The 26,791-nt window shown below is 45.5% G+C and overlaps 1 protein-coding gene across 1 annotated transcript; it reads left to right on the top strand.

Moving 5' to 3' along the window:
* The first annotated feature begins 615 nt into the window (after nucleotides 1–615).
* LOC119861407 (endothelin receptor type B-like) lies at nucleotides 616–26,598 on the top strand. Its single transcript, XM_038416516.2, has 8 exons — nucleotides 616–754; nucleotides 11,369–11,906; nucleotides 15,087–15,199; nucleotides 16,995–17,199; nucleotides 18,563–18,712; nucleotides 20,735–20,868; nucleotides 21,414–21,522; nucleotides 23,553–26,598. The coding sequence occupies exons 2-8, from the start codon at nucleotides 11,412–11,414 to the stop codon at nucleotides 23,700–23,702; spliced, it is 1,356 nt and encodes a 451-aa protein (XP_038272444.1). The 5' UTR covers nucleotides 616–754; nucleotides 11,369–11,411; the 3' UTR covers nucleotides 23,703–26,598.
* Nucleotides 26,599–26,791: the final 193 nt, after the last annotated feature.

The raw sequence follows: 26,791 nt of genomic DNA, 5'->3' as shown, positions 1-26,791 counted from the left end.
CTGCATCCTGCCTTACTCACCCCTTGCTGGGCTCAGGAGCTAATGGACACGTCACACCTGGGCTGGAGCACATTCTGGTGACACATTCCTGATGTAGAGGGAGCAAGCTATCAGCTCCTTATGGGAGCAGATGGTTTTGTCCAGCCCTTGGCAGCAGGGTGTATATCTCTTCAGCACCCTTTCCCCAAACAGGCTCAGGTCTGGCTGCAACCTGCACTCTGAAAGACAGTTAAACAGCGCAGGAATTCAGGCCCCATTACAAAAATGCTCCAGTGCAGTATTAGGCCAGCTATGCTTCTTGTAATAATGAGGCGTCCAAACCAGCCTTCCCTCCCCATCCCCCTGCCCCCCCACCCCTGCCTCTGGATCCCTCCCCCTGCTCCTTCCTGCCTGCAGCACACTATTTGTTTATTATTTTCATCTCCCTTATGAGAGCCATCCTTTATTTCTCCCACTTCCCCCTCCTCCTCCAACCTCACCCTGGCCTTCAACCATTGGCTGTAGTGCTGGTGTTCGGGAGGCACTGAGGGACTGCTATATAACTAACCACCCCATTCAAAGCCACTTCAGCAGGTAACAAACAGTCAGTCTCTGCGAAAGCATCCTCGCCCAGCTCATGCACATTAAAGAAAATTCTGGGATCTAACATCCTTGGGGCCTCCAGACCAATCCCAGCTGCCTATCCAGAAAGAAGAAGCCATAAGAGTGAATGAAATTAACCCAAGGAGCCTCTGAGTTCCTAAGGACAAGAAAGGTAACTTAATCCTTATGAAGGCTGTGTAGTTCCATGCTGTGTTTTGCAAACAAGCCAATCCAACAACTGAACCTCCTAATAAGAACTTTTGCGTGTTTGAATGTCATTTTCCCTCTCTCTCCTCAATCCCTCCTCTGGGTGACAAGCTAAAAAGGAGGTTGAGAACTGCTCAAGATGTTCCTGAGGTGTGTGAGAAAGAAGGTGTGAGCAATAAGTCTCTTGGAAAGCAAGAAAGGGCGTTCAGCAGTTTATAGGGCAAACCCTGCATTTTTCCCTTATTTGTGTAGGAACCTGATTGTGTTCGGACCCAATAGACAGTTTGGCATGTGATGTTAATACTCTGCCCTTTATTTCAGTTATCTTTCATGGCAATAGATGTTTATCTCCAGAAAGTTTCTTACCCTGTTGTCTGCTGTATAATATGTCAGTTTGTCCAGGAAGAGCACGCACCGGCAGTGCTGCTGGGTATATACGTCTGTCCCCCTGAAATCAGCATGCCATCATACAGCAGGAGGATAAGGGAGAGGCTGCATCAAAATGAATGGCTAACTAAGGATCTAGTGGGTTCATCCTTCCTCAAGAAAGGTATTAATTCCCAGGCTTATGCCACCTCTGGGATGCAAGCATTCGGTATGGTGTAGGGCTGTGGTGATTTTTGCTCCATTTGTAGCTAGCCTCCTATCTGCAAACTTTTTCAATGAGGCTATCTCAGGAGTATAAACAGACCACAACCTTATGTGGCTTCATTTATGCTCTGTAGCCTCATCCCAAACACCTCAATCAGAGAGCTGACTGGAGATGGATGCTGATATTTTTACACATATGGTGTATATACTAATGTGAGGGTCTTACTGCAAAAAACTCTAACATTCAAGGATATCAGGTCAGTTAGGGGCTGTCCTCTGAGAAGTCTAATTCCAGCTTGGTACAGGTATAATTCTGATCTGATATGTTTCATGCTATTTAGAAGGAAACTCTAAAGTTTAGGCACAAAGGTGCTACATTGGCAGCTAGTTTAAATTGGCAAAGCTCCACAATAGCTCAGGATCTGGCCCAACTTGTAGTGGGGGGAGAGTTACACAACCAGATAGTAATAGAAGTGTTTTCATCAATTGTTTTAGTCCAAATAGTTTTTGTTTGCATTTAAATGTTTCCCTGCGGTGTTGACAATGCAAACATTGCAGCACTGCACTAGTGCATGAGACCCAGAAAGTGAATTGACCAGTCTATTTTAATTGTTGGAGCTGAGTGAAATGCAAGAATTACATGGAAAAAACACAAAATCAAAAAGGAAGCATTAGGAGAAAGCCTATTAGGATTTAGTAGGAAATGCTGCTATCCTTTGAATAACATTTTTAACCAACCTACAGATTTCTAGTGCGGGGATATAGTTTTCTGTTACCATCTATAAAATGGTTTAAAGATTCTACAGAGAGAATCTCATTCTTCATTAAATTCTTTAGCTTTCTTCAGAAATTTCTGTATACCACTATTGAATTTCTAGAGAACTGTATTAGTTTAATTCCTATTACTTTTCCAAAAAGAGAATGTAAATGATTCTGTCAGTATGGTAGTTAATGGAGTTGTTAGAAACACCAGGATGGATTATTTTTTTATTATGAGGAGCATAACATGGTCCAGGGATTTTAGTTGGCTTTTTAGTTGACTTGCTGGGTGTCCTTGGACAAGTTTCTTCCCATCTGTGCCTCAATTACCCCATCTGTAAAATTAGGATGATGAAGCATGGACCATATCCTTCACCTATTAGTCCTATAAAGAGATATTACAATAATTACTTATCTGGGTGGCCTCCCTTTAAAAGAGATTGTATTACTGCAAACCAGCATGCTAACGCTTCAGACACTCACAAGAGCCTGGAAATATGAATCAACAAATACACTTTTTCATTAACTTTTGGACTTTCAGACTTTTAAGACCAAGCAGTCTTAAAGACAATCGCTGCTTTCAGTTAATTGCTTTACAAGCACCATGTGGAAAAGAATATGTAGGGATTGGAACTGCCTGATCAGTCTCCCCTTACTCACATGAGCTGTCCCATTGAAGTATATGGGGCGTCACACTTGCATAAGAATTGTAGGACCAAAGGCTGGCAAAGCAAAAGGGGGCAGCATTCGGTAGCAGGCAGCTCTTGTGCTAATTACAGCTATATGATAACTGATTTTTTAGTTTGTTGGCAATTCTGAAAAAACATTAAAAAAAAAGTTTCAGGTTGAATAAAACATTTCATTTTGATTTTAATTTAAACAATAAAACTAAAGGATAGTACTTTTGAATTGTAAAAATGAAACATTTTGTTTAAAAAATGTCAAAATGAAACATCTGGATCTTTTTTTGGAATTTTTTTTCTAATGAAGCAGTTTGGCAAAAGTGACACAAATTTGAAAAGTGTTTCAGTAACACCGAATTGGCATTGTTTTCCAAACAAGATTTCACTCAGCTCTAGTGCTAACATAATTAAGGCATGAGTGTAGCTGTGTTTGGTGGGTGTCTGTCTGGTTAACAGCTGATAAATGCCAGCCACTGAGTTGCATATGTAAGGATCCCCCACTATCAGCCATGTTGGAATTCTGGATACTTAGTGTCAAAGCACAGACCTCTACTGCTCCAGCTTAACAAGCAACTCTGTTGGCTGGCAGCATCAATTAGCCTATAAATGGACTAGCCCCTAGAGAGGGCCACAGAGCATCTAGTCAGTATCTTACATTAGCCTGGCACAAAGAGCTGCAAACAATTAAATAATATTGGCAGATAGAATTTTCAAATATATCATTTTGTTTGGCTATAAGCTGCCATTTTCTGGATGTGACATAAAACCAAAGTCATGACCACTTGAGGTCATTAAAGATCTTATGTCACTTTTTGCATGAGATGGGGTATTAGCCATAGGACGTTATATACTATGATGATCAATAGATTGATGTCCTGACTGAATTCCCAACTGGGATATATTATATTCTGCCTAAAATCCAAACTCCCTTGCCCTTGCAACTGAATATGATCTTCTTCACTTCCTGTCCTAAACTGTTGTGCAGTTTTGCAGTTGCTGCTCTTTACCACAATAGTGAATGGAGTAATGTGGGCATATAGTTTATCCACCATTATATTTGTAAAGCTGTTTGGACCCCTTCTGGATGAAAGTCGCTATGCACATGTGTGATCATTAGCACACAGAAGCATCCCAGTTATCAGCTGGTGAAAAAATTGATGGGGCATTTTGACTTCCTCTCCTCTATTATAAGCAGTTATAATACAAAGAAATTGACTTTAAAAAGTAGCTTTTATTACTAATCCCTTTAATAACCTCTACAGCAATTTGAATTCTCCAGCATCACTTAGAAGCTCCATTCTGTGATTAAAAGATTTGATTAATTTTTTATTATCCATATTTGGCATATAATCAGAAACAATGCTATAATCTCCCTCCCAAAGTTGTTTGTTTATGATTTAAACCACCAAGGACTCAATTGCCTTTAGGATTAGGGTGTTAAAAGGAAGGAGAAACACTTTTGGAATGGTTCGGTTTCAGTGAACTTCCAGCAGAACATAAGCAGAGACAGAAACTGCCTGGTTTTCTGCCAGATTGTTGGCTGGACTCTGAGGCAGCCCCACCATGCAGACTGCCTCAGAACTAGTGAGTTCAGGGCTTCTAGGGCCTGCAGCTCTAGGTCAGCTGGCTACCTAGGCTCCCTGCCTCCCAACAAGAGTCTGATTAGTTTCACTGCAGCTAGTTGTGGGCAGCTGTGAAACCAACAAGAATCAATCCATTTCAGTCAGCAGTGACTGCAGGTGGGCAGCTGGGAATCCAAGAGCATATTTCATTTGAGAAACACAAGATTTTGTGGGATTTCAGTTCTATAAAGATGCTCTAGTTTTAGCTTTTTTGTCCCAATTCAAGATAGAAAGGGGAAAACCACTCCCTCCTTCTACCTATCCTGGGCCTTCCCTATCCTGAGACCAAGCAGCACACCTTGTCACTACCCTTCACATCCCTCCCAGTCCCTGGCCTCATCTCCATGCCCCTACTCCATACCCCTTTCCTGGAATCTTGGCCTGCCACATTTCTCCTTCCACCTGTTAGGCAAGAGTTAAAAATTTAGTTAGCTGATGAGTTAGAAACAGAAACACCAGAGGCCCAAAGACACTGGTAGCTGTAAACACTTGATAAACTTGTATGGTCAAATGTCCACCAGTAACTCGGCTCTTAGAACAGAACAAACCCTCCCTTCACAGCCCTCCAGATATTTGTAAGTACTCACCCCCACCCACCCTTTCAACTAAAGGGCAGTTATAGATAATCGATGTAATCAAAATAATTTTAATGAGTGTATTCTGTTCCTGTCACTGCCATGTTAAGTGCACTCTCTGTCTCTGTAACGATGTTTGTCTCTGTAAGAACAAGATAAATGCAAATTAACTGATAAGAGAAAGGTATATAATTGGTCACTGTAACCCCACACTTTTGAAGCTATTTATCAATCTTCCCAGCACCGTGAAATAAACCCCTTCAGTATTGTCTGTGCCTGCCCAATTCTTGGGGAAAAGAATCTCCTTGCTTCACACACCCCATCCCTTACTGGTACTCTGAATATCCCTGTCACAAATGGTCCCCATGGTTAAACAAGCAACTTGCTGGAGGTTATGGTCTTACTGTGGCTCCTACTAAGTCAAAGTTCCCCTTGACTTTACTGGAGGAGGGATCAAGCCCTATGCCACTTTGTACAATGTTAAATACAGAAGGCCAAATTTATATCTATTTATCTGATCAGCAAGGTATTGCCCTGGTACATCTCAGGTGTTAATTCTGTTATATTTGTCTGAGTCTGTTGTATGGTGGACTGTAGTTATCTAAAACTTATTTTATAATTGCAACTAGCTAAAGCAGGAAGAAGGATGGTCATGTAATTAAGGCAATTGTGTAGGAGTCTGAAGACCTGGACTGTATTCCTGGCTCCACCGTGGTTTTGTTGTGTGATTTTGGAGAAGTCACGTGCTATCTGTGCCATTTTTTGCCTTTGTAATATTAACCTATTGCCTGGGACATTGTGAGGTTAAATGGCTTAGTGTTTTGAAATCCTGAGATTTTCACATTGCTATTTTAAAACAGTGGCCATGAGCTGGGAAGTCGAATAAGCACTAACGTGTATTATTTGCATTATGGGAGCACCTAGAGGTCTCAACTGGGGAGGTGAGCACCATATTGCTATCATTCATCAAAGCAGCATATTGCTTTGGGATAGTTACATGCATCCGCTAATATTTAACATGAACAGGGCCGGCCCACAATATTTTGGCACCTGAGGCGGGGAGCTCAAATGACGCCCCCATCCCCCCTCACTTGGGCCAAAACTTTGAAAGGTCTCAATTCTGCCTTCTTCCTGTCCTACTCCTCTCGTGGTACTGCTCTGCTACCTACCCCAATAAAGGAGAACTAATAACATAAGTTATGCCTTATTCAAAAATTAAGTAATGCTTAACTTTCAAACACCTGAACAGCAAATGTAACTTTTCTTGTCTGCATAGTAAACACTGGCATTTTTATCTGTTTGAATAACCAAATTGGTGTTTTCCGTGCCTTCTTGGTTGCAAAGATGTGAACTGCTTCCTGAAGGTCCACAGTCTGGGCCAGCACATGCTCTATTGAGATGGTTGCAAGACTGACCAGCCTCTCCTGTGTCATTGTGGAGTGTAGATATGTTTTTATTAACTTCAGCTTGGAGAAGTTACGTTCTCCACTGGCAACTGTTAAAGGAAGTGTTAGAAGTATGTGCAGAGCAACAAAAGCATTTGGAAAGAGGGTGGTCATCTTATTTGTGCACATATATTCCAGAACAGCCTTTGGAGTTGATCCTGCTAAAATGTATCTTGAAAGGGCTTTCAGTTCATCACCTACATCACTCACATCAATATTGCACATGTCATAGAATACCAGGGTTGGAAGGGACCTCAGGAGGTCATCTAGTCCAACCCCCTGCTCAAAGTAGGACAAATCCCCAATTTTTGCCCAAGATTCCTAAATGGCCCCTTCAAAGATTAAACTCACAATCCTGGGTTTAGCAGGCCAATGATCAAACCACTCAGCTATCCCTTCCCCCCATGTCATCATATGTCAACACTGTCTCTAGTGCCCTGCACTGCTGGTGTAGGTCTTCTTCAGGTATAGTGAGGAGTTTTGGAATATCATACAACATCCCAAATATACTGCTGTGTTCCCTTGAGCTGCATGAAAAGTTCTTCAAGTGACTGTATAGCACCTGGTTAAAGAATTCAACTTTGAATTCTTGTTTGGGGTCTCTGATGGGATTTTCCTGTGCCTTGTAATCAAAATATCTTCTTCTTAGGTGATTCTTGTATTCTTGAATGGGTGGGAAAATAGCTTCAGTATGAAGTTCCTCTGCAAACTTCTGTGCACTCTTCAGAAAGTTTTGAAATCCCTCATCTGACCGGTAAGACTGTAGGAATGACTTTGTTTTGTCCAGTTGTTCCATTGCTCCAGATATATCAAGGTCAACACCTTAGAGTCTTTTGCTTACAACATTTATTTCAAACGTATGTCATGTCACAAAACTAAGCCACACAGAAATTTGAAGTGATGTATGTTTCTGGTGATTCCATTTCCCTCTGCCACTGTTCTCCCATGAACAGTTCCTGTCATAGCATTATCCTCCACAATGGCAACTATGGCATCATCTATCTTCCCAATTTGGTGTTTGATAGGCTTTATCGCCTCCACTCGACTTTCCCATTGTGTGACGCTCAATGGTTTCAGTGTCAGAGAGGATGTTCCCAGATATTGCTTCAAAATTTGCCATTGATGAGTTGATGCAGAGAAAAATACATAGATGCTTTGAATTATATTAAAAAATTCAGCAGCCTTACTAGAAGCTAGTGCTGTATCACTGACCACCAAGTTCAATGAATGAAAACTGTATGGGACAAAAAAAGCTCAAGTTAGAGGTTTAACTCTCGGATCCGTGTCTGCAATCCTCTGTTCTTTCCTCTCATGTTGGCACCATTATCGTAGCCTTGACCTCTCATGTCAGCTATCACAATTCCCGTATCTTCCAGCTTTTTAAGAAGCACATTTGTCATACCGGGTCCTGTAGTATTATCAGAGTCAATAAATTCTAGAAAATGCTCTCTGATTGTCACCATTGCAGGGACATTTTCACTAGGTTCTGTTGTTGTTACAAAACACACCATTAAAGTCGTTTGTTCCATATGGCTGATGTTAGGTGTGCAGTCCAGAATAACAGAGTAATATCTTGCTGACTTCAGATCTGCCACAATCTTCTGTTTGACTTTTGTTGCCAGTAACTATATGACCTCATTTTGAATTGTTTTTTCCATTTCTTGGGTGGTGACTCTTCTTTGATGCTCCTGGAGTACAGCATCAAACTCAGCCATCAGCTCCACAATGTTAAAGAAGTTTCCATTATTTGGCACATACAGCTGATCTGAAGTGCCACGCAATGCTAGATTTTGGGTAGCAAGCATTCACACAATGGCAATGAGCCTTTTCAGAACATTTTGCCAGTAAAGAGACTCTGATACAATCTTCTTTTGATGCTGATCATCTATGGTGGCCTTTAACTTTAGTCTCATCTCAAGCTCTTTTCACCTATGGAATGCTCTCTGGTGATTTGCTGCCTTCTCATGGCATGCCAGATTTCTAGCCAGATTTTTCCAGTCCTTTCTTCCTGTAGAACCCAATGTGGCTGGAACATTAGACTGGAGGAGTTTGCAACAAAAACAGCATGCAGCATTCTAGGTTTTTGAGTACATAAGCCATGGCCTCACCACTTTGTCACTATTGGGGATTTCACTCCAGTAATGTGTTGGATGGAAACTTCTATTTTCATTGTCTTTGGGGAACATGAAGTTTTTCACTTGCTGTGGCCCGTGCAGTACAAGGAAGTCCCTCAGGCTACTGCTCAAGTTGTTTCACAGTCCAGGATCATCTAGACTTAAGGAATTAAACTCAGCAGCAGCTGTTTCTTGCGCCTCCACCACACTCTTCTCTGATCTACACTTTTCTTCAGGAATGTGCATGGTTCCATCCATTTGAGATGGGATATGGGTGCTGCAATAGCTGCCAGGTCACCTGCTCTCTGATTAACTGGAACATCAGGCATCTCCTCACCACTCACATCCTCACTGGGGCCAGAAGGCTCACCATGAACATTTGTGTCTATGTATCTCAGGGAGCTCCTTCCTGCTTAGATAGAAAAGCTTCCTTTGCTTGCTTGCTTTTTCTGAATGCTGTCCCAGAGCGGCGTTTTCTTCTTTCACTCATGACTGCTGTTCTGTGCCAGCTATAGTGGCTCCCAATGCTCAATTGAAGGGGACAAATAAGCAGGTTGGTAGCAGAGCCTGATTGAGGGAAGATATCAGTGTCTTAAGGGCCTACCTGGCTCCTACTATTTCAGTTGACTGCCTGTTCTCCTCAAATGGGTTCAGGGAAGCAGCAGGGAACAGGAAGCTCCATGAGAAGCAGGTGTTAATCAGTCCAGGCTCCTAGGGGTGCTAGAGAGGTTCATAAGAGGCTCCTCCTCCTCTCTCTCCCTGCAGCTCCTGCTGCTTTCTGTTATTCCCTCTCACCTTTTCTCCTGCCTGCCTGTTATGTCTCTTGTGCCCTCCTTCCTCCAAGACAGCACTCCACCATCTCTGTGCATCTAGAGCAGAGAGAATACATATGCACCAGCAGCAGACACAATTTTCTATACTCTGTGTCCTAGTGGCGCCCCTCCCTCCATCCCCCAGTCTGGCACCTGAGACGGCTGCCTCAGTTCACTTCATGGTAAAGCAAGCCCTGAACATGAATATTGTGGGAGATTCTGAAATTAAGCATTGCAGTTAAAGAAGAATACCAATGAAGGGGAAAAATATTTCCGCCCCATATTAATTGGTATTAGATGTCTGGTTTAAACACATTGTAGTGGGAGAAAATATTGTGGTCTATTCCCAGCAAATGTGGTCTATTCAGAGGTGGATTCAGCCACATGGTTTTTTAGTACTACAGGGAGCCAGGGAGTGATTAAAATGTGCAAGGAGCATGCTGAAAATGGATCTTTAGCTGCTTCACGACTGCCTCACACAGCTGGGATGTTGGACAAATCTCTACTGTTTCCCCATGCACCTGGGACCTTGACAAGGGCTGGCTCCAATGCCTACTGAAGACAATGGGAAGATCTACATTAGCCTTGGGTCCGGTTCCAATGGGACAGTGGGCACTTGAGAAAATGTCATAATGTAGTGCTGTTGTGTGAGGTGTGGAGAAGGGGTTTATATCGAGTGTTACCAAGGATATCAAAGAGAAAGGAGGATTCATTGATTAGGGTGTTAGCCTGGGATGTGGAAAACTCAGGTTCAACTCCCTGCTCTCCCAAGCACTGCTTGTGTTACTTGGGGCAAGTCATCTCATCTCACTATCCTGTACCATGTGAATAAAATCTTTAAATATTCATGGTAAATAGGCCTAATAGCCTGTGATGGGATCTTAGATGGGCTGGGATCTGAGTTACCCAGGAAAGAATTTTCTGTAGTATCTGGCTGGTGAATCTTGCCCATATGCTCAGGGTTTAGCTGATCGCCATATTTGGGGTCGGGAAGGAATTTTCCTCCAGGGCAAATTGGAAGAGGCCCTGGAGGTTTTTTGCCTTCCTCTGTAGCATGGGGCACGGGTCACTTGCTGAAGGATTCTCTGCTCCTTGAAGTCTTTAAAGCACGATTTGAGGACTTCAATACTTCAGACATAGGTGAGAGGTTTTTTGCAGAAGTGGGTGGGTGAGATTCTATGGCCTGCGTTATGCAGGAGGTCAGACAGGATGATCATAATGGTCCCTTCTGACCTTAGTATCTATGAATCTATGAAACACTGCCCTGTTACACAGAGGAGTTGTGAGGATAAGTACTTATTAAACATTGTGAGGCATTCAGATACTATGGTGATGCCTAAGCTAGATGGATATTACTGCTGCACTCTTACCGACTAGCATTTCTTCTGGGTTTTGGAATGGGAGAAGATTGTTTAAAGATAAACTCAGATGTAATTATCTGAGACCAAATTATAGATGGAAGGAGTGTGAGGGCATGGGATGATAGCCAGCAAGATATAAAAGGCACGCCTGAGATCAGTGCTTGTTGGCAAACCTCAGACTCACAGCATTCAATCTGGTTTTGTTCTTGGAGCAATAGGACATAGAATTCTCAACAGGAGACTGGCCTTTTGTGCATTGGTTCTTGTAACAATGATAGCTCTTAGCTAGCACATTTCAACCACAGATCTCAGAATACCTTATAAGTGAGGGCATTAGCTACATTTTACAGACAGGGAAACTGAGTCACTGATGGGTGAAGTGACTTGACTGAGGTCAGACAGCCAATCAGTGGCTGAACCTGACTGAGCTTCTACTGGGCCACCACTTGAAATAAAACCAATGTTTGAAAGACTTTCACTGACTACACTGGACTTTTGGTCAGGCTTTATGAAAATAATGACAGTGGGGTTTCTTTTCTGATTCATCATTCAATTCCTCAGTTTCATTATGCTTCCCCTTCCCATATAACTGGTTTCCCCCCATTCCTTCTCTACAGGAGAAGCCAAGACTCAAACAGACATCCATACTGCTGTAAGCAAATGCACATAGGAATCTGGCTGTGGTTTGGTGTTCCGTCCTCGATGGCTAGAAGCCCAACTTCTGTAGCACTAGCCATTTCCCTGACTTGCCTCTTCTCAAGCGTCTGCAGTCAGACCCCAAGGAACGTCAAGGAGAGCACGATTCCATTTAAGGTTCTACACCAGGAGCAGATTTACAGTCTTGTCCAATCGAGTTTGTTCCAGGATGTCAAAGCCTCCTCCAACCAGTCGAATGACGCCCGTGGGAACGCCCAGTCACAGTTACCCCTGCCCACTATGTGCATAAAGCCTGCTGAAATCAGACACATCTTCAAGTACATCAATACCATCGTGTCCTGCACCATTTTCATGGTGGGCATCATCGGCAACTCCACCCTGCTGAGGATCATTTACAAGAACAAATGCATGAGGAATGGGCCCAATGTCCTCATTGCTAGCTTGGCTCTTGGGGACCTTCTCTACATCCTCATAGCTCTTCCCATCAATGTGTACAAGGTAGGCACCATGGGGCACTAATAATCTTGCCGTTTGGGAAGGTGGCAACTCAAATCAAATCAACTCTCCCACATTACGATGCTCAGATCCTTCCATGATAAATACCTGGACAGATAACACGGGTTTGGGTGGCTAATGCACACCAAGTATGATAACTATAAACAAATATCTGAAGCAACTGTCAGAGAACCACTGTGCCAGTGGAGAAGGCATTGGGTGGGGATCCAAGAAACTTGGGTTCCTTTCTGAGATCTGCCACTGACCTACTATGGGCAACTCACTACAGTCTCTGAGCCTCCATTGTCCTTATCTATTTTGGGAGTAAATTCTTTGGCAGGGACTGTCTCTCCCTACAGACAGGGCTTAGTACAATACAGTCATGGCCAAGGCCTGGAGGTGCTATTATAGTAATGAGTGCCACCTGGTGCAGAGATGGATTCTAGGATGGTGAAGGGGGACACATTTAGGAAAATGAAATTATTTGAAGAAACAGTTAGGCCACATATCAGCTGGGAGGTTGATTGGACTATGAACAATCTCTCCAGGGAAGTGATAAAAATTACTCAGCACCAGACTGGAGAACAAGTCTGTACTGACCAGGAGGCAGAGGTCCCTAGTGGCAGAGGGAAGAATGATATGAGGAAAGACTTGAGCCTGGTGCTGCTAGATGGTAATGAGATGAGGTGGGTGGTAGGTAGCAAGGCTTCCAGAAAAGGGACAGCCAGAGGGGTAGGGGAAAAGGAGCAGCACACGAGACCCCAATTGGAAACAAAGGGAAATCACAAGTGTTACAATACTTGATAAAGTTATTCCTGTTTGCTGAGCACCATGCCTTCCATTCTGTTCTATTCAGATTCTTATGCCACCCTCAACACTGCAATAGCTCAGCACTTCCAGGAGCCCATTAAGGAGCCTAACAAATTCCTTTATCTCCTGCTGTCATTGTGTGTGCCATGAAGTGGTTTGTGTTATGGTTTTGGTTTTGCATTTTAAAACGTCCATGCTGCTCTGCATTCATATTAGACAGCAGGTCAGGTGCACCTGGCACTTGCAGCAGAAGGGGTGGGGTGTGGGGGTTGGAGATGGCTCTTAGTTCCTGGAGGAGCTCATTGCATAGGCTTGGACTGGCCTCTAGGAAAACTCTGACTCTTGCACAGATGAGCTTTATGTTCCATTATGCCTGAGGAGCAGAGGTGTCAGTTTATAATACAGGCCCTCCTACCAGATATTAACTCCACTGACATCTCATCTCACCCTCATCTCCATAGTATCCAAACATCACATTATCATAATGCATGTCAACCTTCACAATACCTCTTTTATAGGTGGGGAACTGATAGATTAAGTGGCTGCTCCAAACCTATTGAAGACAATGGATCAGACCCTAAGGGTATGTCTATGCTGCATTTGAGGGCTAGTCTACACTAGAATTGCTACAGCGGCACAGCTGTCATGCTGCTAGTGCAGACACTCTATGCCGATGGGAAAGAGCTCTCCCATTGGCAAAATAAATCCACCTGTGCACAAGGCAATAGCTATGACAATGGGAGAAGCTTTCTCCCGCCGACATAGCACTGTCCACACCAGTGCTTAGGTCAGAATAACTTACATCGCTCGGGGAGTGCTTTGTCACATCCCTGAGAAACATCAGTTATATTGACATAAGTGCTAGTGTTACAAGCCCTCTGAACAAGCCTCCTAGCCTGACGCCATAGACGTTTGCTTGTGGGGATTGGGCTGGCACATCAAAAACAACTGTAGAGATGTTTCGGCTCAGCTGGAGCTCAGGCTTTCAAGTCTACCTCAACCCTTCAGCACTTACATCGGCGGGAGCAAGGCTGTAGTGTGGACACTGACATAGTTATGTCAACATAAGCTGCCTTACGTCAACCTAACTCTGTAATGTAGACCAAGCCACGGTCTTAATGTAATGTTGCATTATTCCTTTTTTGCATGTGTGTATAATTCAATTATTCTAATGTACAGCAATACAGTTGTTCCAGTATAATCCTGAGTTAACAAGCCCAATAACTGGATTTCAGATGGTGATGTTCAATAATAAATTAACTTAACAACTTAGCATGAGTACGCTATCCTGCCCAATTAGAGACTGTGTCCTTAGTAAACTCAATGGGGCAAATTAAGCCCTGGGTTCAATGGGATGAATTTGAGCCAGTATGTTAGAGTAAAATGAGTCCTCTCTAATTGTAGAACTTATTATTTTTAAACCTTTAAACCTTAGCCTAGGTGGCTACCTAGGACTAACCCGGGTTGCCTTAAGCAAGTAAGGGTTTCCACTGAAGTCAAGTGGGTAAGGTAGAACAGAATTTGACCCCTAGCAAATACAAGATTATACACTAGTTAGTTTATTCTCTAATGACAAATCGTGATCTCAATCAAGTTTAATTAGGATCTGATCCTAAACGTTTCCTTGCTGTTTGACTTGTCTGAGTCTGTTTGGTGACTTCTGAAATGTCGACAGGTGCTCTATCAATTAGAGCCCTCAGCAAGTTGGCCATTTTTATGCTTTTAGGCCTAGATCCTCAAAAGTATTTAGACACCTAGACTCCCCTTGATTCCAGTGGGAGTCATGGACCTAAAAGCCTGTGAGGATCTAGGCCTCAGTGTCATGCAATAAACTACTGGCCATTGCAGCTAGTGCTGCAAGGAGGAGTTGGTGTTGAGATCTACATTTAGATGAGCAGTAAGTTCAAGTTTGGATGCAAGGTGGAATCTGGGCTGGGCTGGAACCTGATTGCACTGAAATTCAAAAGCTGTTCTTGTGAGATGTCAGCAGCAGCTAAAGATGAGCCCCTTGCAAATGTGAACCCAGCCCAGAACCCAAATGCCAAGGGGGCTTCAGGCCCAAAGGAGTCAAAGTTGAATTCTGTACCTCTCAAAAAATGCCAGTGTTTAGGTTCAAACACTGGCTTCTGAACCACCCCTCAACACAATAAACCCTCCTCCTAAAAGTGTGCTTGTGGGAGAGGTCTCAGTCCCAATGTGACAAGCCATTTTACAACCCCATGCTTACACAGCCCAAGAGAGGTCACCCCGAATCCCAGCACAGGTAACATCCATGTGTTTCATAGCAACCTCTCCTTTCCATGAAGGGAACAACCTGATCCAAAAAATCTGACAAGGCCTGTTAATCATGTGCTTCTTTGTCCTCTTTCTCAGCTGTTGGCAGAAGACTGGCCATTCGGCGTCCAGGTATGCAAGCTGGTTCCGTTCATTCAGAAGGCATCTGTGGGCATCACTGTCCTCAGCCTCTGTGCGCTTAGCATAGACAGGTAATGAACCTGCTATCACCGCCACGTTCTGCACCCAGATCAATTTAATCATGGCATATCCCCCTTTGCTGTCCTTGAGGCAGCCAGTTGAAGAGTGGACTCACTGCTGATTTGCCCCCTCGTGGCTGGGGATGGCATGGCTGGCTCTCCTCTAGCTCCTCCTGTAGACAACTACTCCAGCTCTGCCATAATTGGCCAGCCAGGTCACGTTTAATCTCTTCCCCCCTCCCGCCTTGGGGGGGTAAACAAAGAGTCCAATAAACTAAACTCAAATCAACAAACACTTCGCCCTGATCTGGGCTCTGCAGAACTGTCCTCGGGCTCTCCGGCAGAGCGACACCTCCTAGTGCTTTCTCCCTCGCAGGACTGGCTCTAGGCACCCACAAAGGAAGCACATGCTTGGGGCAGCAGAATTCCAGGGGCAGTATTCTGGCCACCCCCCCTTTTTTTTTTTTGCTTGGGCAGTTGTGCTCTTGGAGCTTGGGGCGGCAAATTTTTTTCCTTGGGGCGGCAAAAAACCTAGAGCCGGCCCTGCTCCCTGCCTCCAAACTCAATTGTCCTTCTCCCCTTTGTGGCATGGGGTTCCCACCCCACTGGTCCTGGAGAGCAGGAGAACTCAGGCCTGCCCTCTGCTCTGGGTTCCAGGCCAGGCATCCTGTGGTGAGCAGCTGAGCTCTGCTCTCTCAGACTCCATGATGCCTCCCTGGACTTCTTCCTACCTTGGCCCTTCCCATAGCCTCTCCCTGGGCTGCCTATGCACCTGCCTCTCTCCAGGCCCCTCCTCTACTCTCCAGCATGCAGAGACGGACTGCAGAGCTGTTCACCTCTCTCCCTACAGCCTGGGCTTCCCCCTGGATGCTCACCACCCAGCTCCGCCCCCAGCTGGGCTTCACCTTCCACCTGCCCGGTGCTATTTGTTCTCGGTCTCCAGTTAACTCATGACTGTGGGAGGGCATACACCCCTCACATAGCCACAGTGCAGCCCACTGGTCCCACTTGGTCCCTGCTTCCCCTTGAGCCAAATTCAGATAAGATGTTTAACATGCTGTGAGACTCACTCAGACCCTCTGATGCCCACTCTCGCCCAAGACAGTGGGATAACTGACATGCAGGGGAGATGGAAGATGCTCTAAGTCTAAGGCAGGGTTGGGACTACTTTAATTTGTACCATCTCAGCCCTCCAGCCAGTTGCTTTTCTTGCGACCCTCTGCTCCCTGGACCCTTCTGTGTGTGAGCGTGACAGCACACGGCCCACACTTGCCACCTTACAGCACAGCATGGTCCTGTGTGTTCTGCCTAAGCCTCCCCCAGTGCCTTGTGACCTACCCAGCTGAAATAGCAGCCTTGCCCTCCAGTCAACTGAGCCCAAAGCACCTGATGCATTGGGGAAAGGAGTCCTGCAAAACAAAGCTCAAAAGGTACAAGACAACAAACTCTTTCACCAGTCAGGCTGCACCTCCAGGCCCTGCTCCTGTAAGTAATGACCAGCCATGGCTCTGCACCTCTCAGACACATAGTTCAGATTCAGCCACTGTCTTCTTGGCTCAGTCCTTCCTGCCAGCAACCCATTCTCACCAGCCAGGCCCCAGCTGAGTGTCCGGTAGGAGCTGCCTGTCTGCACTTTTCCCAGGGCCCAGCTGGATTTCCCCCTCTTTCAGACCAAAACCAGCACCAGTCCAGAAGGGGTGGTTTCCTGAGCTCAAGGCTTGCCTTAGCCCTTTCCAGCAGGGGACGGGGCTCTCACCCTGTCACAGTGAGTTGCAGTATGTGAAATGAAGGCTGTTGTGTCTGGCAGGTACAGGGCGGTGGCCTCCTGGAGCCGGATCCAGGGCATAGGGATCCCCATGTGGAAGGCAGTCGAGGTGATGCTGATCTGGGCTGTGGCTATCGTCCTGGCCGTCCCTGAAGCCATTGCCTTCGACATGGTGGAGCTGAATTATCGCGAGGAGATGCTCTGGGTCTGCATGCTGTCCTCCAAACAGAGCTCCAGATTCACCCTGGTGCGTACTCCACCCCTGTTCTAGTGATGAGGAAGGCACTCCCCTTCTGGTGCTCACTCCCTGCATGCAGATGGGAATGGATGGTGCACAGCCCCTCAGTGTCAGCAAGGCAATAACAGTACTGGGAAAAGCTCAGAAGGGAGAGGGCTCATATGTGTATCCGAGCTGCAAATCGCAAGGTGGAGGTTGGATATAGAGCTTTGGTTCAGCCCATTGTGGAGCCAGAAGCCAGGTGGGATCTCGATCTAGAACCACATTTTTCTGAAGTCTGATGGTGCTCAGATCAAGGGTTTGGATTTGGACTCTTCTCTAAGCCCAGCCTCTCAGTCTGGAAGCCTGTGTAGGAACCAGGCTGTCTTTTGAGGTTCTTTGTACTTAGTGATTTCTCCTGGGTTTGAAATACTATAAGAGCAACATCCCTAATGATTTGGGGATCCTTTTGCTTCTGGATGAAACCAGACGAGTGGGGAGTACAGACAAATACTTAAAGCAAACTAAAAGTGAAGGTAACTGGACTGGACTATCATGCATTCAGTACAGGGCCTGTGACACTCACCAGGATTCAGAGCTGGGCAAAATTCAGTGACACTGAAACATTTTGCAAATTTTTGCAGAGTTCACCAAATTGTTTCTGTCAAAAAACCCACAGACAAACCCTCAAACAAAACCCTAATCAAAACATTTTGTTTTATTTTCAAAATGTTTTGATTTTCTCTTCATAATTACTTCATTTCAAAATGTCCTTCAATTTTATTTTAAAAAAATTAAATGTTAAGAAAACCTCATAATCAAAAAGAAACATTTTGTTCTCTCCCAAAATGCATTGTTTTTGCCATTTCAGAATGGCCAGTGCACCAAAGACCCTGTTATTTGCACAGCTTTACCATGACTAACATGATGGATGTTTACCTGCAGAGACAAGAAGTGTAGAACTGAACTGACCCTCCATTTACTTTTTACTACGGCTTTACAGAGCTGAGATCATAGTATCTGGGGATGGAAAAAATCCCTAATGAAGCATCAAAATGTATCCCCTTCCAGGACAGGATAGAGCTCTGCATGGTATTTTGATTTGTGATTGCTTCCTGCCTCTGGGTGCTGTATATGATCTGCCAGAATAAGAAAGGGCTGCTTTTGGAAGGCATATTAAACAGGAATAAGCCATCCTCTAACTATTTTGGATTAGGAGACTTAATGTAAACATAATCTGACATCTGCCTAATGCAAGGATTCTTGCACCTTCCCCTGAAGCATCTGCCAGGGGGCCTTGTAAAAGCCAGGACACTGGATTAGATGGAGCCTGGTTCTGCCCTGGGCTGGTTATTCCTGTTTCCTATTCATGTCCTTTCTGTTTTGTGTGTAGTTCTACAGGGATGTGAAGGACTGGTGGCTTTTTGGCTTCTATTTCTGCCTGCCTCTAGCATGCACCGGTGTCTTCTATACCCTCATGTCCTGCGAGATGCTGAGCAAGAGGAACGGCATGAGAATTGCCTTCAATGATCACATGAAGCGGGTGAGGGGATCCTGCCTTCTGCCAGGCTACCCACAGAGAGACGATAGAGCTACAGCACTATAGACCATGTACTGGCCCTAGTCCACAGTGGGTGTGAAGTCCATGGAGAAGGACAAGTCAGTGGAGTTATGGAAATTGACACTAGTGGAGGCCTGGGGCCACTAGCTCTGTACAGCTCGTCTCTCAGTTTCATAGAGTTTAAGGCCAGAAAGTATCATCAGCTCATCTAGTCTGGCCTCCTGTTTATGACAGATCACCACATTGCACCTAGCTATCCCTCCGCTAAGCCCATAGACTTTAGTTAGACTAAAGAATTTCCTCAGGTGACTAAACTGTTGTGTGCCACAGGCAGGGAACAGGAGGGACCAAGGTGGCACCAGTGCCCAAGACTCCCTGTGATGTCAGGGCATTGACTAGGTGAGACATGCCCAGATGATCCCAGCGGGCAAACCATGCCCCATGTTGCAGAGGAAGATGAACCCCTCCTGCCGGGGTCCCTGCCAGTCTGAGCTGTAGGAAACACCCCTCTTCTGCCCAGTGGTGAGCGTTGCCAGAGTTTGTCTGATACAACTCCAAGCACTAGCATTAAGGCTGCAAACCAGTTTGACTTTTAATGCATTATGCTTAGTTGTATTCCAGTAGTGCGTAAAGGCCAGTGGCAACCAGGGTCCCTTTGTGCTAGACGTGGCTCATACCACAAGTGCCAGTCCCTGCCCCGAAGAGTTTACAGTCTAAATAAACAAGCCAGGCAAGGGGGGCAGAAAGGGCAGATTATTATCTCTATTGGACAGAAGGGGCAGGGAGGCCCAGAGCTTCACAGGGGTTTAATGCACCTAACGCCCATTGACGAGCTGGGCCTTAGGTCCTTTGTCTAAGATGTCTTGATCTCCACCTCCCCATGCCACAGTGGCTCCCCCGTTCCCTGTTACATTCCAGGGCCACCCAGCCAATAGCTACAAATACCAGTACAAGAGCAATCATGCGGTGTTAGGTTAGGTCTCCAGCCCAGTCTGGTACAATCTGACTGTCCTGGGGAAGCCAAGGCCCCCCTGTGTATTTATTCTACCTGGGCTATAAATTGTCCTGTTTGTCTGTTATTTAAAGAAATGCTGTACAGGCAGTCCTCGGACTTATGACACAATTGGTTCCTGAAAATTGTGTCATAAGTCAAAATGTTATAACTTGGAACCACAATACACTCCATTGCAGGACCGATCATTGTAAAATCTAAACCAATTGACATAAGTCAAATCAGGGGGCCAATTCAGAAAGATTGTAAGTGCTGTTCATCGTAAGTCGAACGTTGTAAAGTTGAGGACTGTCTGAATTACTGCAGCAGCCGCACATTGTCAGTGGAGATATCACTATGTTAGTGGGCAGAAGTGCAGGCTCTGGTAGCCTCATTGTATGTTCACATCTCCTAACAGCTGCCCCTTGAGGCAGCATAGCAGACTCACTGCACTAGGAGAGGCTGGTGCTCAGCTTCCTGGCTTACTTCTGATGGTGTAAACTCCTCTGTCTTTGGCTGTGCATAGGTGAGTAAGGGAGACCTCAAGCCTCATCAGTGGAGGCTCTTGTGGGCCTCACCTCCCCTGCTGGCTCAAGCTCACTGTAGGCCTGATGCAAAGCCCACTGAAGTCAATGGGAGTCTTTCCACTGAATTCACATGCTTGGGTCAGGTCCTTTGAGTGTTCACTAATGCAAACATTGCTGACTCTGGCTGACCATAGAGTTCCTAGTCCCCACTAGTATTGTACTGCTTGTACTGTACCACCTAACCCCTCTGATCATGCAATCAGGAACATTTCTGTGCTGCTGGAGGTATGTAAGGATTTAAGGGGGTCTCCAGCCCTTACCAGTGCTCTGCAATGATCATTCTGAGTGAGCACTAAATGCTTCTGGATGTGCCTAGGGATTTAAAGGACCCCTACAAGGGTTGTGCTAGTGGTGCTCTGCTCCCATCCTCAGTCAGGCTCATGCTGAGTGTACACTCACCCACACTTCTTCACTTGTGAGTCTTAGCGCCGGGAAGTTGCCAAGACAGTGTTCTGCCTGGTGGTGATCTTCGCTCTCTGCTGGCTGCCTCTCCATCTGAGTAGGATCCTGAAGAAGACCATCTATGACCAGACCGACCCCAACAGATGTGAATTGCTGAGGTAAGGTCAACCAGAAAAAGACCCCCCACTTCGGTATTGTACTTCAGTCTTGTGATCGCAGCGATACTCATACTGGACTCTGAATGCAGGCTGCCGACTGCGTAATTATCCCTGGAACGTCAGCCGCTGGTTTGTTTGTTCGTTCGTTCGTTTGTTTTTATTTGCTCAATTTCAAGGTGAGGTATCCTTTTAATAGCCACAGAAAGGTATGGGGAGGCAGATATTCCAGTGAGATCCCATTATGATTATGGTACGTGGGCAGGGAGCTGCTGTTATCAAAGAGCAAGACACATGTTTTGCGTTTATGGAAAGCAGGATGATCAAGGTAATCAGATGTTATGCTTCCAGGCATGAGCTGGTCACTGCAGGGGTCAGGAAGCAAATATTTCCCTCATGTCAGAGCATTGAACAATTGGCTAGGTGTGTTAGGGGATTATTTTGCTTTCCTTTGAAGCTCCAGTCACTGCTTCTTCACAGAAGCAGGACAATGGGCTACACGGACCACTCCAAGTACATCCATCATTCTCTCTCCTCTCCACCCTCAGTTTCCTCCTGGTGATGGACTACTTTGGTATCAACATGGCCTCCCTGAACTCCTGTATCAATCCCGTAGCTCTCTACTTCGTCAGCCGAAAATTCAAGAACTGCTTTCAGGTGAGAAACAAATGCAGCTTGCTCAGACTTGCTGCATATGCCATGTGCCTGCTGTGAAGGCTCCTGAAGATGTCTCAGCTAGCAAGAGCATGAAGCAGGGTGTGGGCTGAGCTTTGGGGGATGTTTATCATTGTAGTACAGAAGAACCTAGAGGTCCCAGGCAAGACTGGGACCCCATTTTTCTGGGCATGGTACATACACATAGTGAGAGACAGGACCTGCCCTGAAGAGTTTACAGTTGAAAGAAATGAAACAGAGAAAGAGTAAACTGAGGCACAGAGCGGGTAAGTGACTTGGCCAATGGCACCAAGTGGCAGATTCAGGAATAGAACCTAGGTCTCCTGACTTCCACTCCTGTGCACTATCTAGTAATGCCTCCTAGTAAATCCTTAGAGGATGAATTCCCATTTGGGGCGGGACCAAAATCAAATGAATTCTCCCTAACACCTCCACAGTGACCTATTTTTACAATGGCTCAAAGGGTCTGCATTTTGGTTACTGATGGGGTCGCTCTCATCACATGCTGCACTCAGCAGGGCTGTGAAGTGGAGCAGAGGGGTTCAATCGAGAGCCAGCAAGGACTGATGCTCCCTGCAACATCATCAGCAGCAGCACACCATGCACTTGCAGGAAGCACTGAAATGTGACCTAAGGCACATGGGGAAACAAAGTAAAGATTTACTTGTGGGGGAATTCGCCACACAATATTTTAAAATTCTGCGAAATTCTGCATATTTTATTTGTCAAAATAATACAATATAATCAAGCCAGTTTCAATTATTTTGGTAATTTATTTAAACTACAATACAATGGATAGAGAATGGGAGTGGGGGTGCATTAGAGGAAATCTAATAGTAATGTAGCAAGGTTTGACCCTTTATTTCAAGCTATTAGTCAACAAATATATGCAGCCATATGCTCAGTGTTACATCATAGACAACTGAAGAGCAAGTGAGGGCTAGGGAATCAAACTCATAATTTTATATTGGCTATTGACCATCTCCAAAAGGGTCAACACCAAACAGGTAATGGAGCACATTTTGACAGGAATTTTTTTCAGTCCAAAAATTTAGACCAATTCTTATCACTAAAGCACCATAAGCATTTGTAAGGCCATGCTGTCCTTTACACCACTCTGGCAATGTAAAGGAGCCTTAAAACTTTTACACCTGTTTTATATTCCTGGGGGAATTCACAAAGACAATGGGAACAGTTCACTAAGCAGGCAGGCTGCTATGTTCTGCTCTGCCCCATGCTTACCTCCTCGGAAACACCTCAAAGCCCTGCCTCCACATACTGAACATGCCACAATAGCAAGCAAGAGGGACAGAGTGTGTCTCTCTCACGCACATCTGCATAGCCCCCCACCCCATCCCATCCCAGCGGTGATTTACATCTCTACCAGCTGCTCTGGATGCCCAACCTGCCTGTGCTGCAGGGGAGAGACACATGACCGCCCTTGTGGGCTTCCCTTTGCTTCCCCATCAGAAGTCATTTTTCTGCAAGGAAGCAAAGAAATCTGTGTTGGACATGAATTCTGTGCATGCGCAGTGATGCAGAATCCCCCCTGGAGTAAAGTTTAAACTTTGTCTTCCCCTGGCCCAGCAGTCAAAGCAAATGGCTCCCAGACAATGCATGGGCTGAGAGCCCTTCACACAAAGGGTGCTGTGGTCTTCAGTGCTTATGGTGCCTGCAAGAGCTCTGCTTTATGCTGTGCCTTGTTCCAAATGGCTGTACATAACAACAAGAGCATCACAATGCCCTGACCAGACTCTGTCTGGGAAGCTCAGCCCTTAAGGGCATGGCCCCTAAGACCACAGGATCACCAAACAATTTAAAGTATGATAAATTGAAGTTAGTTTCCAGATAATTTATTTCCAGATAATATATGTATATATTCTTCCAGGCCAAGACCCTGCCAATCACTTACCCACAAGACCACCCTTCATCTCAATAGTAATAGGGGATATTTCTCCATGCTTTATCCTGTAGTCCTGGCTCCTAACCCCTCCCTATGTATCTCTTCCCAGTCCTGTCTGTGCTGCTGGTGTCAGAGACCAGCCTTGAGCAGCGTACCAACTGATGATAAGGGGTCTGTTGGGAAGTGGAAGGCCAACGGTCAGGAATTGGTGCTGGACCGAAGCAGCTCCCACTTGAGTAACAAGTACAGCTCTTCCTAAAGAACCATAAATCAATTGGAGAGCTCACCACAAGAGCTGAAAGGAGTCATCCATCCCACTCACAGAGTCATTTCCTGGCTAGCTCTGAGTCACTTGCTTTCCTTTCACAGATCCATTGGAAAAAGCAGCTGAACTTCTTACCATTGAATAGGGTGACCAGATGTCCCAATGTTATAGGGACAGTCCTGATATTTGGGGCTTTTTCTTATATAGGCAACTATTATCTCCCAACCCCAGCCCCGATTTTTAACACTTGCTATCTGGTCACCCTTCCGTTGAACCTGCCACTGCTGGGGCCTCACTTCTCATCTGTTCCTTTATAATCATCTTTTTTGTTTTCCTCAAAGGACCTTTTGGGTTTTAAATCCTGTTGGAGAAGCTGAGTGCCCCATGGTGCTATCTGTTTCCAGATGGCAAGGCCACCAGATGGGGGGGTGGGGAGGAGGGGATGGTGCTGTGGGTGATGTCACATTTAAACTGACAAGGGACATCACTGGAGGAGGTAAATTCTGATCCTCCAAGCTGATACATTAAGAAGCCAAGGCAAAACCAAAGCAGCTGCATCACAGGCCCATAGTCTTCCCCTCTTTGCTGCTGGGACACCATCACTGGGGGTGAAATTCACCCTGGACAGCCAGCTAGCCGAAGTCCGAGGCACCATTTAAGCCCTGTTTAAGCCCAGAGGGTACCTAGGAATTGCACTGCCCTCTGCCCAGGGGTGAATTTCATCCTGCATGTTTATAGTGTAACAACACAGTGGTGTATTTAGAATAGAGCTGCTTAGGGGATATTATATTCTTAGTAGAAATGGTATTAAGAAAATGTTCCTTTTTTGAAATTGTAGCATACAAAGAAATGGGCTGCTGTAGCTTCTCCCCTCTCCTTTCCAGCAGTTCCTTCACAGTGAGAGCTGTGTCTGGTCACATTGGGGTTTGTAAAGGCAAGCACAGGAATGGCAGCCTTGACTAGAGTCAAGGTGGGCCAAAACCAGGCACTGTTGGCTTTCATCCACCACTCAGCTCTGCCAACTTGTCCTTAATTGCTATCTGCAGCACCCCATGTTGCTCCAGTCCTGGTCCTCTTCTGAACAGGAAAGATCAGCTCTGCTGGGATTATGCTATGAACAGATGCCAGCAAGCTCACTGCACATGTCACCTAAGTTACGAGATGAACTAGAAGTGAAAGGGAACCCTTGATCACCATTGGGTCTGAGCAATGTTGGCTGCATACCTAGTTACAGGAGCACTGTACTGCATACATTCATAGAGTCTAAGGCCAGAGAGGCCTGCTAGATCATCAGTCTGATCTCGTATATATCACAGGCCAGAAAATGTAATCCAGTTACTCCTGGCTTGAGCCCATTGACTGGTGCTTGGCTTAAGCCTGTCAACCAGAAAGACCAGTCTTGATCTGAAGGCTTCTAGAGATGGTCCAGCCACCACTTCCCTTGATAGTCTGTTTGTGTGGTTCATCAAACTCAGGGACCCAGTTCAGAGACCTCTAAGGAAACCCCAGTGCTGCAAGAAGTGGTGCTGGAGATTCCTTAGGACATGCTGGTCCTCTCTTGCAGTACTGAAACAATGCTCCAGCATGGTGCTGCTGGTGCTGCCGTTTGGTAGACTAGCCATAAACCCACAATTCTGCCCACTCGTGGTGGTCTATAGGCCCATCACTCTCCGTGCTAGCATCAGAGCTGGGAGCCCTCACGCATTGGGGCCAGATTCCAGCATAGTGTTTATGAGAGCTGCTCAGAATATGGTGAAGAGCCTTCATTGACGTAGTTGACCAGTTCAGCCTGGCTTTCACACCAGAGCTTCCACAAAGGAACAATCTGGCATTTATTCCAATGATGTTGTGAAAAATTTTATGGGGAATTTTCATGGGGGAGGAGTTCAGGTTTTCTCCTCCTTTCTTTCCTTTTCTTTTTTTGCTCTTTTGCCTTCTTTTCCATTCTGCCATGAAAAAAAAAGGGGTGGGGAAAGTAGGGAAAAATGAAAATGAAAATAAAAATCCTAGTTTTGTTTCACTTTTGGTATTTTGCTTTATGCACACAGACACATACACTGACATGCTTTGCAAACATTTCCATTTTGAAAAAAGCCCAATTCGCAATGAGAAAAAATTGTTTGAAAATTGAGCCACTCTAGTAATTAGAGCCCAGCTAAATGCCCATGATACTTGATTGGCTGTTCTTGTCTTTGCCTCCTAAGAGTTACACAGTGCTGCGACTACTCTGTTCTCTCCTCGCCACCACAGAGGTGGCTGCAGTTTCATTGGTGGCTGAAATGCTCTGGGCTGGAGGGCATGTTCTCAACAGCAAGTATTTTTAAATCATTGTGATTTATGTCAGGGTTCTGGTATTTCCTATGCTTACAGGTGACCTGAGTGAATGTGTGTGTATATACTATATATAAATCCCAGTCTCTGTGTCCTGTTCAGGGTGTGATCTGACATCCTCACCCCCATACCACCCTGCATTAACCCCAAACAGGGTCACCGTCCCCACACTCTGGAATCAGAGCACTTAGTGGCAGAGAGACTGAGTGGATCTTAAAACCAGAGATAGCTGACTGATTAAATTGATCTCTCCACCCCAGTGGGTTATCAAGTGAGTCAATAGGCTAAGTTTCCCTAAACTTTGGTATATGGAGCAACCTAGAATTTCTAATGGGCCAGAAAAAGGGGCAGCTGGGGTTGGAGAGGGCAGCCGCTGCTTGTGGGGGGAGAGGACCCATTGGAGGAGGGAGTCCTGGAGATTTGCTCCTGTGGGAGAGGAAAGGCCCGTTTGATAAGTCTGGAGGTCATTTTCAGGTGACTTTGAGGCAAAGCAGGTGACATTGCAGGACAAACTGCTGTCAACCCGAATAGTAACATCAGCACAGCAAACAAGCTGAAACCAATCCAGAAAGAACAGCAGACCCTCATCAGCATGTCAATTCCCATTGGGCTAGCACTCCCCAGGCAGCTTGGCTAGCCTTCTTCCTGCTATCCTCTGTTCTTCAGGGCTTTCTGGCCATTGCTCTTCATGTCCTTGACCTTTCACTGGCTCCTTTGCTGGTTTTCAGGCAGTTCATTTTAGCCTGCAATGC

Source organism: Dermochelys coriacea, chromosome 9 (assembly GCF_009764565.3).
Source record: "Dermochelys coriacea isolate rDerCor1 chromosome 9, rDerCor1.pri.v4, whole genome shotgun sequence".
Taxonomy (NCBI): domain Eukaryota; kingdom Metazoa; phylum Chordata; order Testudines; family Dermochelyidae; genus Dermochelys; species Dermochelys coriacea.
Note: the sequence above shows the minus strand (reverse complement) of the source record. Positions and strands in the feature narration are given on the sequence as shown.